The following is an 18,968-nucleotide window of genomic DNA, read 5'->3' as shown; positions in this document are numbered from 1 at the left end:
GGTGATGGAATAGAAGGGTGATAGAGAGAGATAAAGATGCAAGGAAAGGCAGGCAGGTTAACCAGACGCACATCCGGTTTGCTACCCTGCACTGGGGAAGGGATAAAGGGGAGAAAAGAGGTTGCAGAAAGATGAGAAGGTATACACAATCACGAGCACACTCGGGGAGCACACACAGTCTACAGGCGGTCGCTCAGGTTTGTTGACTTGAGGTAAAGTAGCAGTGCTTTTGTTGCTTTCTGCGCAACTGAGGCAGATGCCCAAGGTCCTAGTATCTTCTGCACACAAAATGGTCCGGGGTCAAGTCGATTCAAAACCATCCGGAGCTGGCATCGCTGTGTGTCGTGGCAAGCGCAACTGCACAGGACGTGTACGATGGTCTCTTCAGCTCTGCAGTAGTCGCATGTAGGAGTGTCTGCCATACCAATGCGAAAGGAGTACACCTTTGTAAATGCAACACCCAACCAAAGGCAGCATAACAGTGTCGCATCGGAGCGGGAAAGTTGTGATGGTAGCTTTAGCTTGAGCGAAGGATCCAGTTCATAAAATTGACACCTTTGGAAGCTGGTAGACGACCAGAACGTGCGTGTGAGATCTCGAGCCAGCAGGTAAAGTTGTCTTGCTGCATCATTCCTTGATAGAGGAATCGGGACTACACGGGTTTCTTCATGGGCTGAGCGGGCTGCATCATCGGCTAATTGATTTCCGGTAATACCGATATGTCCAGGCCGCCATTGATATATAATATCATGCCCTCGTGCTAGAGCTTCATGATGGCAATGTCTTATTTCTTGTACCAGTTGGTCATGACTCCTCCTACGCATGGCAGACTGCAAACTCTGAAGCGCTGCCTTCGAATCACAGAATATGACCCATTTTCCTGGACGTTCTTGAACGAGATATTGTAAAGCAGCCCTTATAGCAGCATGCTCTGATGCCGTAGATGTAGTCATATGCGACAACTTAAACTTGATTGTCATTTCTGCAGCCGGAATTACAGCGGCACCTGATGAGCTGCTCGATGAGACGGACCCATCAGTGTATATCTGCGTTTGGTCTAAGTACAACTCATGTAATAATGTAAGGGTGATAAAATCGAGAGCTAGCTTTAGGTCAAGATGGAGAGCGAAGAGTGAAAGTGAGTAGGTATTATGAAGGAAAGAGGGAAGCTTAGGGATAAAAAGTGCAGCGGTAGAGAATACAAAAGGCTAATTTTACACACCGTAGCGTTGATATTTCTTTGCTCTTCCTTATCCCACGGACAGCTAAAATTTTCTTTGTGGTTTTTTACTCGCGTCGCTGTATGCCTGTGACGCGCCAATCAGTTTCTTTGATCGCTGTGCAAGTCCAGGCTTGTCTTGATTGTGGTAGTTATTCTTCGTTTTTCATGCACACATGTCCCAAGAAATTAATTTTTTAGTTCACTGAGGTAACTTCCACTGTGCAATTTGTAGAGCAAGTTTATGTTGTTGTGTTTTGATGTTTCGTTTTTTTATAAGTTATGCGCAAACTTCATGTATTACTTCATATATTTTTTTCCTTTTCTGAATGTGCAGTGGTATTCAATACTTCGAGTTCTTGTTGTGTTCCTACTTTGTGTATTTATGTCCCAATTCTGCTTAAAAAGGCGAGCAGTACGTACAAAAATAAATAACTTCGTACAATGTCTGAAATGTTATACAGTACATGAAAATTTAATTTTTTTCTGCCTGTATAAAGGAAAGATATTTAACCAAGTGAAAACAAAAAAAGGCATCGCCAGAATGAACTAAGCTTATGCAGCGCGGTAGCGTTATAGCAATAGTGGCGGAAAATTTCCGCCTCTCATCTAAGCATCAGTTTTATTTCACATGAACACTAAGCATGGCATACATCTACTCAATTTTATTGACATCATGACGAAATGATCATATTCATACGTCTCACGACTTTGTATCGACGTTGCGGCGAACAATATCTGTCGCATGACGAAGCCTAAAATGAAATGGTAGGATGAAACGGCCAAGCTAGGCAAAGAAACAAACACTATCACTAAAATGTTCTTTTTTTTCATTTCCTAGGGTACTTGACGACCTTTGACAACGCAGACCAAATATTATGACGACGTCCATACTAATGATTAAAAAAAAAAAGCACGGATATAGAACAATACAGACACGATGTTTTGGCCTCCGCGAGCTCTCCATAAAATGCTTTATTGGCTTTAGCCTGGTGTGTGGGTATCCGGCAAGACTCGCGTTAGTGTGCTCATCACAGCAAACCTTTTTTGATATTGAGATTATTTTATGTTTATTTAGTTAAATGTGAGATCAATATGTAAATGTACATTCACGCAGCGGACCAGATCGAGAGGCATGCAGGTGTTCGTTTTAGCGCCCATCGCAGTCGCCCCGCACAAAGTGACAGTGTTCCTCCACGCGTAACGAAACCACTCACAGCTTGGCGTGAGCGAGCCTGTCGGCAACACAGACGTTCTATAGCCGACCTGACTGCGTTTCTTCGGTGTTTTGTGTACTTGCAAAAGGCACAGTTTGAACAGTGCACGTGTTGCTGCGCGGTGTGCCTGCGTGCAGATTTGCCGGGTCGCTTTGCATTCTGATAAACATATTAGATGCGAAGCTTCTTTGTACAAGCCTGTGTAATGCTGTCCCTCCGTACATCTCCACTGCGTATGCTGGCGTCTCGCGTTTTGAACCGCATGCTCGCGTCTCGTGCTGGCCCAGCAAGACACCCTAAAAACTTCTGCTCCCTTCCACCTCTCTCACCTCGCAAGGTCGACGCAGGAGGAGTCTTCTAGTGAAAAAAAAAAAACGGCAGATCCCACACAGAGTGGGAATCGATGATATGCGAAGCACGAATAGGGAAGGTGGATATGTCACTTTAAAATCAGCACAACAATACGAGGCAAAGGTAAATTATTCCACACATGACTTTTATGTCATGATTATTATGTGTGGACGTGTATACCTTCGTCATCTATTCACGTAAAGTGATGCCGAATTTGGTGCAAAACGGCGGTGAGCGCATCGTGAAGGACCTAATATACTCTGACGTAACGTTGATGCACGCGCACGCTGGGCGCAGCGACGCTACGCTAGCACTCTATATTCTAGGCACTATAGTATGACACCAGGCGCGACCAGCATCCTTCGGCGTGGCCCGATGGCAACCGGCGCAAAATGCGACATGTTGCATTTCACGCAGCCGACGTTACCCAGACAGTACCACCTCTGCCTCTCTTCGTGACAGAGTGACGCCGGGCGTGCTCAAACGCGCATGCGTCAGAGCAACGCAGCGCCTGCGAACATAAGGCAGACAGATCGGCGCCTGGCAGGGCACCGCCGGCGTGACGCGACGAAACGAACGCCGGTTCACACGCACACCGGTTGACTTCGAAGTGTGTAGGCGCCTTGAGTGTGGTTTGTAGTCATGTTCTTACGTGACACGCATCTCATGATTATTATGTTTTCACCAGTCACATACCTTCGTCATCCATTCAAGTCCTGTAACACCAAATCGGGTATAGGTGGCCCCGCCGCGGTGGTCTAGTGGCTAAGGTACTCGGCTGCTGACCCGCAGGGCGCGGGTTCAAATCCCGGCTGCGGCGGCTGCATTTCCGATGGAGGCGGAAATGTTGTAGGCCCGTGTGCTCAGACTTGGGTGCAGGTTAAAGAACCCAAGGTGGTCGAAATTTCCGGAGCCCTCCACTACGGCGTCTCTCATAATCATATGGTAGTTTTGAAACGTTAAACCCCACATATCAATCAATCAATCTGGTATAGGTGAAGCTAGCGAACCGGCCGTGAGCGCATTACGAGCGTGGCATGTAGCCATGTTGTCACATGACACGCATCTCGTGATTATCGTGTTTGCACCAGTCACATACCACCGTCATCCATTCGCGTCCCGTAATACCAAATTTGGTATATGCGGATCTAGCGAAACGACCGCGAGCGCATCATAAGTGTGGCATGTAGTCATATTGTTACATGACACGCATGTCATGATTTTCATGTTGCAGTCTGTTGCTTGTGTTCGCCATGCAGTCATGTCATACCATACCACTTTTGCAACATGTCATGTGAAGGAAACCACCGCAACAGCAGAGAGACCATGAAATGTGAATCATGACATTCAGGACATACGCTTCATAGTTTTCTTGTTATGACTACTCTATAATGCTTGTCATACAGCCATGTTCTGACATACCAATTTTGGTAACAATACCATTATCAAAACGGACAGGAGAGCTAAAAGTCTCAGGTGGATAGATAGATAGATAGATAGATAGATAGATAGATAGATAGATAGATAGATAGATAGATAGATAGATAGATAGATAGATACGCTCAAGGTCACCGAAGTTCGCTAGGAAATGCTTCGCATTTAAACAACGGAGAGAACATCCAAAAATCTAATACATAACATATGTAGCTTTCGTTTTGAAGAATGGCAGCATGAAAACTGCTTCGGTGTGTAGATTGGCCCCATTCTATGAAACCAGTGTTTTCTTGGGCTACACCCGTTGGGATCCAGAATATTTAGCTGCTTCCTCTACTTTGCATACCATATAAAATTGTGCCAATCTTCAATTCCTCTGGGAAGAGCGCCACATTTTTCTTAGCGGGCTGCAAACGCGTTTCAAACGGGTCTTTGGGCATCATCTCGCTTATGATGCTGCTGGATGTTTCCAGAAACCTGGTGTCAGCAACGCTCACAATATTTTTTTTTTTGTGATGCAATGTGTCAAAAAATGTATTAGTATTTCCTATAAAGTAGGAAATGTAATGTTCATGCTTATTTGCTCTGTTCATTTGTGTAGCCGTCGACGTCATTCGTTGAATGCATAACTGCAGGCACGCGTTTTCCTCTACAAGATTTCTATCCCTGCAACGTATTTCGTAGGCGTATAGATGGATAGATAGTCGTAGGCGGATAGATAGATAGATGGATAGACAGATAGATAGATAGATAGATAGATAGATAGATAGATAGATAGATAGGATAGATAGATAGATAGATAGATAGATAGATAGATAGATAGATAGATAGATAGATAGATAGATAGATAGATAGATAGATAGATAGATAGATAGATAGATAGATAGATAGATAGATAGATAGATAGATAGATACGGTCAAAGTCACTGAAGTTCGCTAAGAAATGCTTAGCATTTGAAAACCGACTGCTCGCGCTTTACAACTGTTCACTGATCACCTGTATACACCGGATCGCGGTGTCTTTACTTGGCTTTCGCTTGATGAGCGTCAGCGTCAAGATCGCGGCCAGTGTAAGCGTGAGCGCTTGCTGCTTTGCATCTATACATGGTTCTTTTTAGCAAAAGATGGTCCAAGTGTTCTTTTTCTTTAGGGGCGAAGCTTCTTATAGCGGCACCCATTCGTCCTTCGTAGCCATTGTAGTATGTAACGAGTATAACATTTTGACCTCCAAGGTGGTGCCGGTGAGAGATTTCTTCTGTGCGTTCTTGAACAATGAAAAATACTGCTCAATGTACATGCCAATGGCTGCTGAGGGGGAATGAGAGACAGGAGAATTCGGCTTTTAGTTAACGCGCACGCTGCGAAGTTTTTATTGTTGAACAACGCACAGGAGGCAAGAAAGGGTTGCTACGTTATACTCGCTGGGCGTAACCGCCTAGGTTTTGGAAAGGTTTAGCGAGCGTTGGGCCGCAGTGCCATGAATACAGTCAACTAGTATATACCATGAACTCGAGGTGGTTAAAGGTGGGAAGTAGACCCGAAGCGCAAGACGTAAAAAAGTGTGCGTGTGCCACCTCTCGTTCAGTCCTTGGAATGTCCGCTGGATGATGGTGCTTCTATATGGGGAATATTTGATGAAAAGATGCGAGATGGTGGTACTTGAAGTGTTGAATTGATGGACGAACGGACACACCGACAGATGCATGGATGGACGCACGAATGGACGCAGGGGCGGATGCATGGACGAACGCAGGGACGGACGCAGGGACGGACGCACGAACAGACGCACGCACGGACGAGTGGATGCACGGAAGGACAGTCACACAGACGGACGCATGGACGGATGGAAGCAAGAACGAATGGACGGACGAATGCTTCGCCCCACTCTCCGCCATTCACTCCGTGGATATGCTGCCATTTTTTTTTTTTGCTACGTGAAGTAGTGGACTGTTGGCTTAGGACGAGCCAGCAAAAACATAATTCGCTCTTTCGTTCTGCACTATGCGTGGCAGTCAATACGATTCGTGTCGTTTCTTTCAGCGGCTGCTGAGTAATGCGGAAGTGGTTGTTAATTGGCCTAAAAAAATTTAAGGAAAACTTTTGTTGTCTACGACAAGTTTATAGAACGGCATGCAATCATGTGGGTTAAAGCTGGCGTGCTGCAGGAAAAGTCTTGATTTTCATTGCAAAATGTTTGTGTTCTTAGGATTTGCTGCAACATTCATTGGTTGCTCCTAATACGGTTGTCGGGCATGCAAAAACTTGGACGACGATTGAGTGTTAGCTTGAAATACAGTACGCGATAGCGTAATCCGATCTTGTTCTGGCAAAGTACTCAACAGGTATTCCTTAGGAATTACGCGCACCAGCATGCATCGTTGATGCTGTTGTCGATCATTACGACTAATTATGCTGGTATGTTTTGGGATTGACGGGCTTTTTGAACCAAAGACTCGTTCCGCAATTTGCATGTTTTGACGAATGGTGTAATTTCAATCATCAGCAACGCAATATTACGAGTTCTTTCAACACTCCTAGCCCTAAATAAAATTCATATATCTTTTATTTTTCAAGCAATTTCAAGTATGGTTGTGGCTTTGAGATAAAACATGTCCTTGTCACGTGGATGTCCTGGGTTCAATTCCCATTTCTTTCAAAGACGTTTTACTAATTCTAAATTAGTAAAACACCGTGTATGTGTTCCTTACTTGAGTCCGCGTAGGACTATTTTACAGCGAGAGCTGGTATGTGATCGCAAGGGTCGCAGGTGCCGTAGTTGTCCGCCGCCGCCACTGGTGTCCGTAACCACTATCTTGCGAAATAGGACAGAAAACTAAGTAAATGAAAAACACCCAGGACACATTAGGATTTGAACCCGTGTCTCCTACATACCAGCCTAGAATTCTACCACTGAACCACGTTTATACTTGAATCACCGCTGCTAATTCGCCTTATGCATGGCTTGATGTCGGGAAACGAATCACGTTAATATGAGCAACGCCTATTTTATCAGTGCCAGCCAGGTGCGTCCGACCGAGCTGTTAACCACCTTCTCCTCTAGCTCGTTCCTGCCTTCGCCCATCGCCTACTTCGCGTGCGCTTGGCGGTCATGGGGGAGAGACCCTCATGCACTGCCCATGTGACAGAAATCATGTGAAGTAATTTCTTGTTCAGTTGTGTGCAGATCCGCGGCGTGGTGGCTTGCATTCCTCGTGTTCACTATACTGGCAGTCACGCCGGCTCTGTAATAGATGCGGTGTTTTGAGATAGCGTGTTGCCGTTCGTGGCGATATATGCGGGCAACTAATGGGGAAGTGTCACTGCAACGCTTTTGCACGCGCTGCCCGGTGATGCGGCGGCGGCATAGCTTCGAGACACAAAGATAGATAACGAAGTAGCAAATATGACTGACGTAAGATATTGGAGTGGGAAATGCGTCAATCGCATCTGCGGAGAAAAGCGCTCGGAAGCGCGTAAGACACAAGCAGCGCTATCCATATGTAGTGACACATCACGATCATTCCCTAAGCTAATGCGGACCAGCGGCTCCCGTTGAGAAGCGTGCGTTTGCATTGGCACTGAAAGAAATAAACGAGGTGTTGCCATGATCAGTGAAGCACTTTAGGACAGTTCCAATGCATTATAGGTATGCTCCAACGCATTTCCAAAGCTTGTTCTTGTTGTTGTTGACCTTCTCTTGTAGCTCATACCCACTGTGGGAGATTCCGGCATATATCTTTATCTTCGTCAGCCACAGCATAAAAAAATGCACAAAATTGCTAGCAAATACGTAGAGGGTACCATGCTTCTCCGAAAATTGACGGATAGCATAGACATATTCAATGCCTTCCTATCGCACAGAAATTACGAATATTTAGGGTGTAGTGGGTACCCTGCAAGTGTGCTTGTAGCAATTACCCAAAGAGCCTTTGAAAAAAGGCTTTGAAAGGCCGCTTCTTCAGCTTTCGCTGTGACTTTGCTGCGCCTTTCGCGCAGGCCTGGCAGTCTTTTGTTTGTTTGTTGCACCGATTCGATGGCATCGATTCACACGCCCGGTATCGGCATCGATCTAGAACTCAGTTGCTGAGCACACTGCTACAACATACGCTTAGCATCTCATCACTCAGAAAAGCAAAAATTGTTCGAGTTATCGTAGTAAATCAGAAAGCCATCAAGTACAAGTTATTCAGTTCACCACCAAGCTGCTTTATATGAAGAACTTTTTGTACTTTCTAGGTGATTTTCAAAAGCCGCTGTTGTAAGAATGTCTGAATAATGGTGGACTTTCTGACGAGTGGTGCTTAGGCGTGTAATTGATTGATTGATATGTGAGGTTTAACGTCCCAAAACCACCGTATGATTATGAGAGACGCCGTAGTGAAAGGCGCCGGAAATTTTGACCACCTGGGGTTCTTTAACGTGTGTCTAAACCTGAGCCCACAGGCCTACAGCATTTCCGCCACCATCGGAAATGCAGACGCCACAGCCTGCATTCGATGCCGCGACCTGCGGGTCAGCAGCCGAGTACCTTAACCACTAGACCACCACGGCGGGGAATAAACAGGCTTAGACAAGCTTGCCCTCAGAATGTGGGAGGTTGTAAATAACCTTGCTTAGGTATCCCTTCGCAATGTTACACACACTTTATATAGATTGCTCGCAATAAGTCAAGTAAATACTGCAAGCTTCCGCGAAACAGGTTGCCGCTTTACGTCGCTGACGACGTGGCACCATTTGCGAGGGCACTTAGAGGAATACCGATGCACCCGCTGGGCAAATGGGGTGCCGCTTTGAATATTCGCTCACCTTAGTTACGTGCAGCACAGGCAAACTGCAAAGCGTTCCACTAAATACGTTAGAAAATCTGCAATTTCACCTACATGTGAACAACAGTCATGGTCTCGACAGTTTTGGAGTTCTGCCGTTGCTGGTTTTGGATATCGTGTCCCTACAATCTACTTTGAAAAAAAAAAACGCCTGCTGCAGTCACTAAAAAATAGTGTTTAGCAATGAATGTGCTCTTATGTAAACCCAGCCTTCAAAATCGACGGCACGCGAAGAGTGTAATCTTCTTTCCAGACTGTCCACATCACAACACATCTGTGGTAAGTACGAGTGAGGCATTAGGTGTGACAAGCCCTACAAAGTGTAACACCCTTTAATCGCTGGTTTTTCTTTGGTACGGCGTGACAGCATAAACAGTTCACTCCCTGTTTTGTTTTGCCTTTGTATTTGAAGCTTTTCTCGCATCTGGTGCTGATGAACTATCGGTCTCTTTCGGCAAAGCTAAGACCGCATGTCTATTTCCTCGCGAAACACTCATTACATTAGCTTGGTTCAGCCCTACCTTCTAAATATTAAGCCAGCAATGATGTCATGCGATGACACACAGAGGCAATGTCGTGATATACCGCCATTATTGTTGTCATTGATGAGTTCGCAATGACTCTGCATATTTGAGGGGTCTTCGTCCCACCTTAATCACCTCGTTGGTGTCGCTAGAGTGTGGCGTCTTTGACGAAGACATGTTGCGTAATATTGGTACCGTTCGTGTTGTCAACATCGGCCTTTGTGTTTTACGAGACATACACGGCCTTAATCATATACCTTACTCATATACCACCTTGGTCATAAATTTTAAGCGCGCAGCAAAAAACAATAGGCTGTTGCTTCGCTCACACTTTCAAGTAAATACACGTTCAACATGCAAAAGGGCACATTCTTTCATTACTCTAAATTAGCTCGAAACCAGTGATCGAAGTTGAATGAATTAAGTTTAGAAACTAGCCAGATATCCCCAAACCCCCCCCCCCCCTCCTAAAAACAAGGATCCGTTTGTAGACTCACAACTGTCTTCTCAACACCGGTAGCCCTAAATCATCTATCATGCTGAGGTTGGACTAAATATGCAGTGTTATAACATCCCGTCAATAATGAATTCAGGTTCGTAATTCAAAACGTTGGCCGTGCTACGCAAGTGAGAACTCTCACTGTCAGATTTTAGGCATCCAACTTTTCACTCTACTGCACGCAAATACCCGCGGAACTATGAAGCCCGTGAGCGAGGCCCATCATGAGCGGGGAGAGTGTTGTTACCGCCAAGCGCGTAATAACCCTCAAGGGGGAACAGCTGACCGAAGACCATTAGCACCTCCTCTTTCCGAAGGATGGCGAACTCCGTTACTCTAGCTTGCCTTTTAAAACATTGAGAACATACGAGGCTAAAGCAAGTCATAGCGTAAAAGTGTGATGTCGTCTTCATTAAAAGGATGCTGAAGTAAACAAACGCGTCGGTTCAGGCGTGAAAATTCGTTGAATACTGTACTGTCACTAGTTTCTTCACTACAGGTTTTTATTCCAAGTGGTAATACAGGTCACAGTTTCATTTTTAGGTTTTCAAGCCTATACCCTTGCATCTAAATGTCTACTTGGAAGAATCAACGAGCACTGACGGATGATCAAGCGAAGAAAAATATTGAGAAAATTTTTTGCTCTAATTACCACACGAATGAGAAGAAAATAAAGTTGCCCAAAAGAGAACTTGTACCAGCAGAGACCAAACGTGAGACGTTCTCACTTATGTCACCATTACTACAGATAACACCTCTTAAACTTCTCTACGCTTGACTGACTGTTAAATTTCCATGATGCCGTGTTTCTCAAAAAAAAAAACAACTAAACTTTAGAGTGCCTTCTCATTATTTTAGTTTGACAAAACGACTGATCGGCCGAGTTTCAACGTGCTTCTCCGATTCTTGTGTTCCTGTCTATATACACGTTTGTATGGTATGTATTTTCCACTTGGGGGCACAGACATCCCAATTATTTCTTTTATGTTGATCACATCGTTTCAGCAATAAGTTACTACAGAATAAGAACAGCGACACTGCTTTAGTACATGTGACAGTCTTATATAGTGCTCCTTTCGGGAGGCATGTTTACCCTTTAGTAGAGTCGTGCGACGCAATACTTTTCAAGGAATAGTCATATGTATTTGTGTGTTTTCAAGGATCTGTCTGCTGCAGTGGATCAGTTATGGTATTGGTATTATGGTGGTGGCCATGGTAATTGGCTGCAGATACGGAGCTCGCGAGTGTGATCCCGGCCACGGCGGTTGCATTTTAATGGAGGCGAAACGGTAGAGAATCCTGTACTGTTCGATGTCACTGCACGTAAAGGAACACGAGGTGGTCAAAAATTTCGAAGCACTCCCCTAGCACGACTCTCATAATCATGCCGTGGTTTCGGGACGTTAAACCCTTCATATTATTAACATATTCAACCATCAAGCTCTGTGTAGTCGTGCCGAACACCCAGTACCTGCATGCACAAGAATGTGCGGCTTTCACGTGATATCCTAATCGTCGCTCTCAGTATACCGTGGAACTTTGCCAAAACACGCGCTAACCATTAAAAGAACAGTGTACCACTCCGGCGTGCCATCGGATATCACGTACCGCCTTTATTTCATCACGACCGCCGCTCTTCGACCGCCAGGTGCTCAAAGTGTTCCACCTGTGCCTTGCATTGCGGGTGGCAAAAAAACGCTGCCCTGCCTTCTCACCATCCCTTCGTATAACCGCAAGCAAGGCTTGAGCTCGTCTCTAGTCGGAACGTGGCTCGATCGGAATTCCCCCAAGGGCGCCAGGAAGGCCTCCGCGACGGCGCAGCGGCTTATTTTGACTGCACGGTGCTGAAAGCACCGCCGAGCGCTCGTGGCTGCAAAGAAGGTGAGAGAGAGGGAGAGAGAAAGAGACACCGTTCCTGTCTTCCGGTGCTCCGGTGTACAGGTATATAAAAGAAGACCCACCGCGGTCGCAGTGTCGCCAAGTGCCAGTCCTCTCCTTCCGAAAGCCCTTTGCAGACCCCGTTCGCAAAACCAAGACGGCCGCACAGTTGCCACCCCTTCCAATCCCTTCCCCCTCTGAGAGCCACGTCTATTCCGGGAACCCACAGCGTGGGCTAGAGTCTCAGGTCCGCAGCGAGCGCAGTCCGTTCGTCTTTGGGACTGTGTTTGTGTGCTTGCGGGGCTAGTGGCAGCTGCGAAGTGTCTGGGCACAGACACGGGCTTCAGCGCAACGTCGCCGTTTTGCCGTGTCTCAAGGGGCGCGTCATATAGCGCGCCGCCCCGCTGAGCATACTACGACGGGCATTTCATTGTGCGAGTGCAACGATCACATGTACAGACTCGGCTAGGTTGAATCACATTGCCAAGTTTGTTTGGCTTGTATATGCAGGTTGTTTTCCTACGGGAACTCTGATGTTATTCTCGTACGCCGCAAGTGTTTTGCAATGTTCAAACACTGCTGCTCCATGCGTTTTTCTTAGTGCGGTAGTGTCGGACACCTCCAAATGAAACCTTGCAGTAAGAATATTACTTGAATTCGTCTTAATCAGGAGGTTAAATCAGGTTGTTCGCTATGTCCGTGCTGTCTCGTGTGATCAAGTGCTCACTGAAACTGCGAAGGTATTACTCACATGACCTACTTGACCCGATAAAACTGATAAACAATCTCAATAATGTGTGCTTGATAGGAATATTACCTACCGGGACATATTAACTATGTGTGAGTATTTCTTACGTATTGCAGCCACAAATTGCAATAGCAAAGTTTTATTTTTATATTTCATCCTTTTATAAAGGGCTATTTTAGTTTCGCTTACCCTGTTCCACTAAAATTTAGTAACATTGTAGCAAGCTCCTGCCTCACACAAGGAGTAGATAAAATGAGGCAGTAGACCCAGAATAGGAGAACAAAAAGACCAGATATTGTTTAATATCGTATAAAAATACGTTTTCGTGACTTCCATCATGATAAGGCACACAAAGAAACATAATACTAAATATTTGCTTACCTATACGACATCCGTTCTTTTATTCCTAAACTGCAGGCAATGTGCATAAAGAAATCTGTATAGAATCTTTAATGTGAAGCATTTCTCTGCATACTGTTGGCGCGTTTGGCGTCTATCTACGCATCAGCTTATGTCGGGGTGCTCTCGTGATCACTCTCTTAAGTTGTCGTGAACCAAGATTAGTATGGGAGGGGAAGATAGTTTGCCAAATATGACGCACTGGTGAAGACATGAATGAAGTCACAATCCTGTCGCTTAAGTAGTTAAACACTTCCCGCCAAAACAGTGGCACATACCCACGGGTGGATATATGTGCCACTGAAATGCTGATATCTGTTACAGGTGGTTGAACACTTAGTACCTAGCAAGTAACAACCAGAACATACATGGGGAATTTTAACGCGTGAGCTTTAAGAAGAACCTGACATCAGCAGCGTTGACCTGAAGAATGCAAAGAAGAATTGTCAGAGTCCCAGCCGAAATCAAACCCAAGCATTCTGCGAGGCAATCAAGCATTCTACCACAGAGCCACAATAGCTCTCGTAATGACTTTTTAAATAGACCCTACTGTTCGTGAAACGCATATTATGGTAGCATTGCTGGCTATCTAATTTTATAAACCTTACATATGTACTGCTTTGATACAGCCGTTACCTCGGGTTAACATCAGTTTTAGTTATGTGACATGCGCTGAAGTCGATCTATGTAGCACTGTCTACAACTACCATCTTCGCGAGCACCAGGGCTTCATAACAGCTTATCGCTTCTGGTGTTGCTAATACTTATGTTCCAGTTGGCATCGTTGCGCAAGTGCAAAGAACTGGTTGTATAGACATCTGAAACTCTTCTACATGTGTCTGTCCCTTGCAACCTTTATTCATATATTTACGTCATTTCACGACGTGTCGCTCAATGAAGAAATCACAACACGGTCACCTTCCGTCAGGATGCTTCGCATCCGGACGGAAGGTATTGGGTTAAAAAACATTTGCGTTAAAGAATTGGAAAGTATTGCGTTGAACTGTTGTGATAAAAAGTATTGGGTTAAAAAGTAACCCTAGAATACTAGCGCACACACTCATAGTGCAAAGACCTGCATATTAGAAAAAAGTTTTGGCTGTTGTTTTTCAAGCTAGAAAATAACATTCTACTTCACAACCTCCACGGTGGATGGTTGTACAAGACAAATAGGTAACAAGAATACGCAGCCACACTGCGCAACCCGTTGCAGTTAATGGGACGACACCTGTTACGCGACTGATCAAAAAATACTTTTGTTGCGACAGCCATGATATTTCTGCGCTATCGGTGTGAAAATACAGACGGGAAAAAGTATAACATCTTTCAAATCGTTTAGTGGTTTCGTTTGGTGGGCTGCAAGGCTGACAAGGATCCCGAGAAATCAGGCGGTGATAAACTCCGTGCACTATTTGTAGCAACGATTTGAGGTTCACAATATCACAAAATAATTAAGCAATCCTAGCTTGTAAATTTGTGAGCACTAACTAAGCCCGCGGTAATCAGGAATAAACCACAAAGCATTGAAGTTGATTGCATTCTTTGTGAGTGTGCATCCAGCTGTTTTGTGTGCAGTGTTATAATAAGAGCTTTTCAAATCTTGTCATTAGGAAATGAATATATGGATACATGTACACTCTTTTCAATTCCTGAACTTAGTATACCAGCAACCAAGCAGAAAGGGGTAGCCGTCACCAAGAAAGGTCGACAACTTTGTAAATCTTTTTAAAATAAAAAAGGTACATGTACACTACAGGATTTTCGAAGAAGGACTCTAACCAATAAGTTTACACATTCTATATGTCGGCTTTACAGATAGAAACATACGCATAAGCGATGTAATGTAATGTAATGTAATGGGATATGTCAATATTTACGAGAAAATCAGGAATAAAACCTGAGCATAAAAAGTAATATTGTGGATGTCGATATTAGGGTTTCTACATTATCCCAGTGCAGGAAAGCCAGAAAGCAGAATTAAAAAAGAAGAAAGTGAAACGTCCCAACTATAGCAAAACGCATAAACCTGGCTTCAAATATGTAGCGCGGATGTGTTCGCCTTCCTTAACGGACACACAGAAGCCCTTACTTTCAAAGTCTTAGGAAGCAAACAACAAATTACCATTTTTGGCACAGCAAAATTCACAGTGAAATAACAGTTGAAATTATAGCGTATGACTGAAAAAACAGCGCTTACGAAAATGTAAAAGGTAGCTTTTAATTTTCAAGTACCAGCCCCTCCCCCTCAATACAACTTTATTTGGACATAGTAAGTACGTACTGTTGTACAAATATTAGCAGCAGAAACATCAATAAGCATAAAAGAAAAAAGCCAGGCCTGCGCGGACGGCGCAGCACAGTTACAGCAAAAGCTAGAAGAGCGCGCCCTTTCAGAGCTTTTTATAAACACTCATTGGGTAATTTGTGTAATCATACTTGCTTGATACCCACTAGGCCATTATTAACAAATTTATTTGAGTAGTAGGCCGGCTTTCGCTATGCTATTTTTTGTCATTCTTCTTAGAAGCCTGGTATTCGCTGAATACTTGGAAAGGATTTTGTGCAAATTTTTCATGCAGTGGCTGGCGATGATGAAGAATTAAGACTGAAGTGGGTATGCCCACAGTTAAAAGGGGAACAAGAACAAGCTTTTTAAATAGGTCGGAGCATTGGATGGCCCACTCGTTACGCTATTCGCATTGTGCGAAGACTGGTTGCTTTTTCGCCATTTTAAAACGCTTTAAAAGTCGTATTAACACGATCGCTTTACCGACATGAAGCCTGCCTAAGGCAAGTTTGCCAACAAGTGGTAGGAGCTCAGTCGCAGCGGGCCCGGGTTCTAGCCCCATTGTGTCATTGGTGCTAGGTTTTTTTTATATAAATTTTGTGCAATGTGTTTACAGACACCGGCGGCGGTGGCAGACAACTTCGCGTGACCCGAGTTAAGATCTCATAAGAGCTTTCGCTGTAATATGCGTTGACAAATGAAGTGATAAAGCAGTTGACAGTCAGGGATCACCTGTGTCGTTTGCTTGCTCTTGAAGGCGTGTTCTATGGTTTCGCTGGTAATTTAGGTTCAGGAGCCCATCACTGAACTGGTAGGAACCATAGTACTGAAAAGAAAGTATTTTTTTTTCTTTTTCAAGACCAACTAACCTGTTTGCAATGTGTATTTATACTAATGAAAAGTTCACTTGCATTTGTGTTCTGTATTGATAAATTTATGCAAAACGTTACGAATTCTTTCAAACACGGGATGTTATTCGATGATGTTGCTTTAGCGGAAGCCTTCTTTGAAATAACCAGATAACTACGACAGAGTGCCTAATATTATGTGTTAAAGATGTATAAACTGGCTGAATTTCAACTTAGATAGCTAAGTAACCAAGAAATGGCTGAAATACACATCAGCAAGGCACCGCAAAGGCATCAGAAGGTTTAGATAAAACTTCAAGTGGAGTATAAAGCTGTAAAAATGTGCTCGTCTTACAGGACGCCTTAAAATATCCCCTGTGTTGTGGCGTTGTTTCCAGTAATTCCAGTATCACGTTCCAGTATCAATTCCAGTATCACGTTTCCAGTAATTTCACGAAAAATGTGTGCTAATGTCCTTCACAAAAGACGAACACATGGACGCGACCACCGGATGCTGGTAAAAAAACTATTCTTTATCATTATCCCACTTGCTGAATGCTGCTTTGTTTTAATCTATTACAAAAACTTGTAATTGTACTATTGTATTCTTGAACATGTAGGAATGAGGGAATCGAAGGTATCGTCACCAAGATGGTTTCATTTAAGAATCTTGTGCCTTTAGAAACTACAACGTGCAGCACGAGCATTTGTCACATGTAGATCTACGCGAGATCTGACGGCTATCATGAGAATGTCAGACAATTCTTTCAAAGTCAGGCATTGCAAGGATTTTTCCAGGAGTGTAGAAAATTTGCAGTTAAACACCTGTGTTGTGGTGCTAGGTTTCGGTCAGCGCCTACTATTGACATAACTTTGTTGCTTTATTTCTTTATAATCATGGTGAGGCCATGCTATAAGCATGAGCATTTATGTATTCATAATCAAGTTAAGCATTCTGCCCTCATCCTCATGATCTTCTCGCTGTTTTAACATGAGCGTTGTCCGTAAAGTGAGAACTAATCTTTAGAAATTACTACTTCTCCAAGGGGGTTACACGCGACAGCTAAAGCATGGACCTCCACAAACAGAGACACAATGCAGAGCCAGAAACTATTCTCGCCGTGCCTTGGACTCTTGCCATCATGGTTCGTCTGCAAACACTCGAAACTAAATCATGTCTCCTTCGCGCATCTTGAATGTCCCCAGAAGTCACGATGCCCAGGGATTATATTTACCTCCGAGTCTCGCGCTGGACTATTTTTCTGCTGGAAGGTATCTGCAGCTTTATCTAATCAGCGGCTAAGAATTAGAGAACGTTCGAAATGCGCAAAGGAATGGTAGCTATAATAGGCATTTCGATCTAATTATCAGTATACCAATCTACTAAATCAGGCTGTCTGCGGCTGACTTACGGTACACCTTGCAAATTTGCTCAAGGAAGGTCCATTATTATTGAATACACACGTTCATAGACGTTGTCGGTAATATTCCACGTTTTCGGCGGCCCTGAGAACATTTGTAACAAGGGATGCTGCTCGTAACATTCTGGCGAGAGAAAGCCGCTTCGCCTCAGTGCACTAAAGAAGAATTCGCCTATGTGAACGTCTCTTTCTGCTTCGTTTGCTCTTTCCGGAACATTTGGCATAGGCGCGATATTCACGCATTAATGATGTTAAACGTTTTGAAATTTTAACACCTCTATGTAAGACATACGTTCAACACCAAGTGCTGGCGCAATTACTCTGGCGCACTTGCACAGCCACAACACTTGTCACAGTGTATTTGGGTAGATTTGTCACTCACCGTGCGCAAGAATGACACGTCGTCCTGTTCGGACGACCCTTCAGCGTCCCCCATGGTTGGTTAGGCCTAGGCTGCGTGTCACCGCGTCGCAACGACGACCACGGGCACCGGGGATTGGAGTTAAAAAAAATGAAAAAGAAGCCGCCGACACCGACACACACTTTCACGCCGCCGCCGCCGGGTCAGCCAGGCTTGCTCCGCACTCCGTAAAAGGAGGGAAAGAAAATTAAAGGGAGCAACGGGCTGCTCACTCAAGAATCCTATTCACCGCCTCCTCCTCTCCTTCCCCGCCACAAGGAACACACACCACTCACTCTTTCTCGTCGGTCGACAAAGTCGATGGGAGTACGGCGATGCTCCCTTCCTTACGGTATTCTTCCCGCGGACCGTCGCTCCATTCGGCGAGCTTGCTCGTCGGCCGGCATATGCACGTCCGGCACGCTCTGACACCGAGCGCACGCTGCTTCCGTGGCTGGCGGAGCTACTCCTTCGATCGTCAGTGCGCGCGCTCGCGGACCCCGAGCTGGAAACGGAAGCGCGGCTATGACGTGCGGCGGCGCCTTGATCACTTGGCGACTTGCACCAAGCCCGGGGCGCGCAGCGCGGGTTCTTTTTTTGTCCCACTCGCCTTGGAATCGGTCGCACGCTGCCGGCTGGTTCCTCTCAAAATCACCCAGGCAGCCGTGGGCGTGATCAGTGAATTCGAATGGTTTCAAACGACGACGTTAGGGGGCACCGGGTTAGTATGGAAGTGTCTCGAAGTGCAGCAGCGTTGGGAGTAGCACATTACGGGAACGTATGGCTGCCGACACAGTTGTCTGCGTATGGCTGCCGGCAACGGTGTGATGAGGAGAGCACTTGCAGGGGTGGGTGTGATAGGGAATTTCAAATAGTTTCGATCAATGAATGTATGTGTCCACTGGTTCAAATAGAAC

The 18,968-nt window shown here is 45.0% G+C and overlaps 1 protein-coding gene across 1 annotated transcript in view; it reads right to left on the bottom strand.

The window, feature by feature from the left end:
* RyR (Ryanodine receptor) overlaps positions 1-18,222 on the bottom strand; it is a 285,153-nt gene extending 266,931 nt beyond the window's left edge. Inside the window, exon 1 of the mRNA XM_075871638.1 lies at positions 18,034-18,222. Within this exon, the coding sequence (XP_075727753.1) occupies positions 18,034-18,087 (54 nt within the window). The 5' untranslated portion in view covers positions 18,088-18,222. The remainder of the gene's footprint in view (positions 1-18,033) is intronic.
* Between the last annotated feature and the right edge of the window lie 746 nt (positions 18,223-18,968).

The sequence above is a fragment of the Rhipicephalus microplus genome, chromosome 8 (genome assembly GCF_043290135.1).
Source record: "Rhipicephalus microplus isolate Deutch F79 chromosome 8, USDA_Rmic, whole genome shotgun sequence".
Taxonomy (NCBI): domain Eukaryota; kingdom Metazoa; phylum Arthropoda; class Arachnida; order Ixodida; family Ixodidae; genus Rhipicephalus; species Rhipicephalus microplus.
Note: the sequence above shows the minus strand (reverse complement) of the source record. Positions and strands in the feature narration are given on the sequence as shown.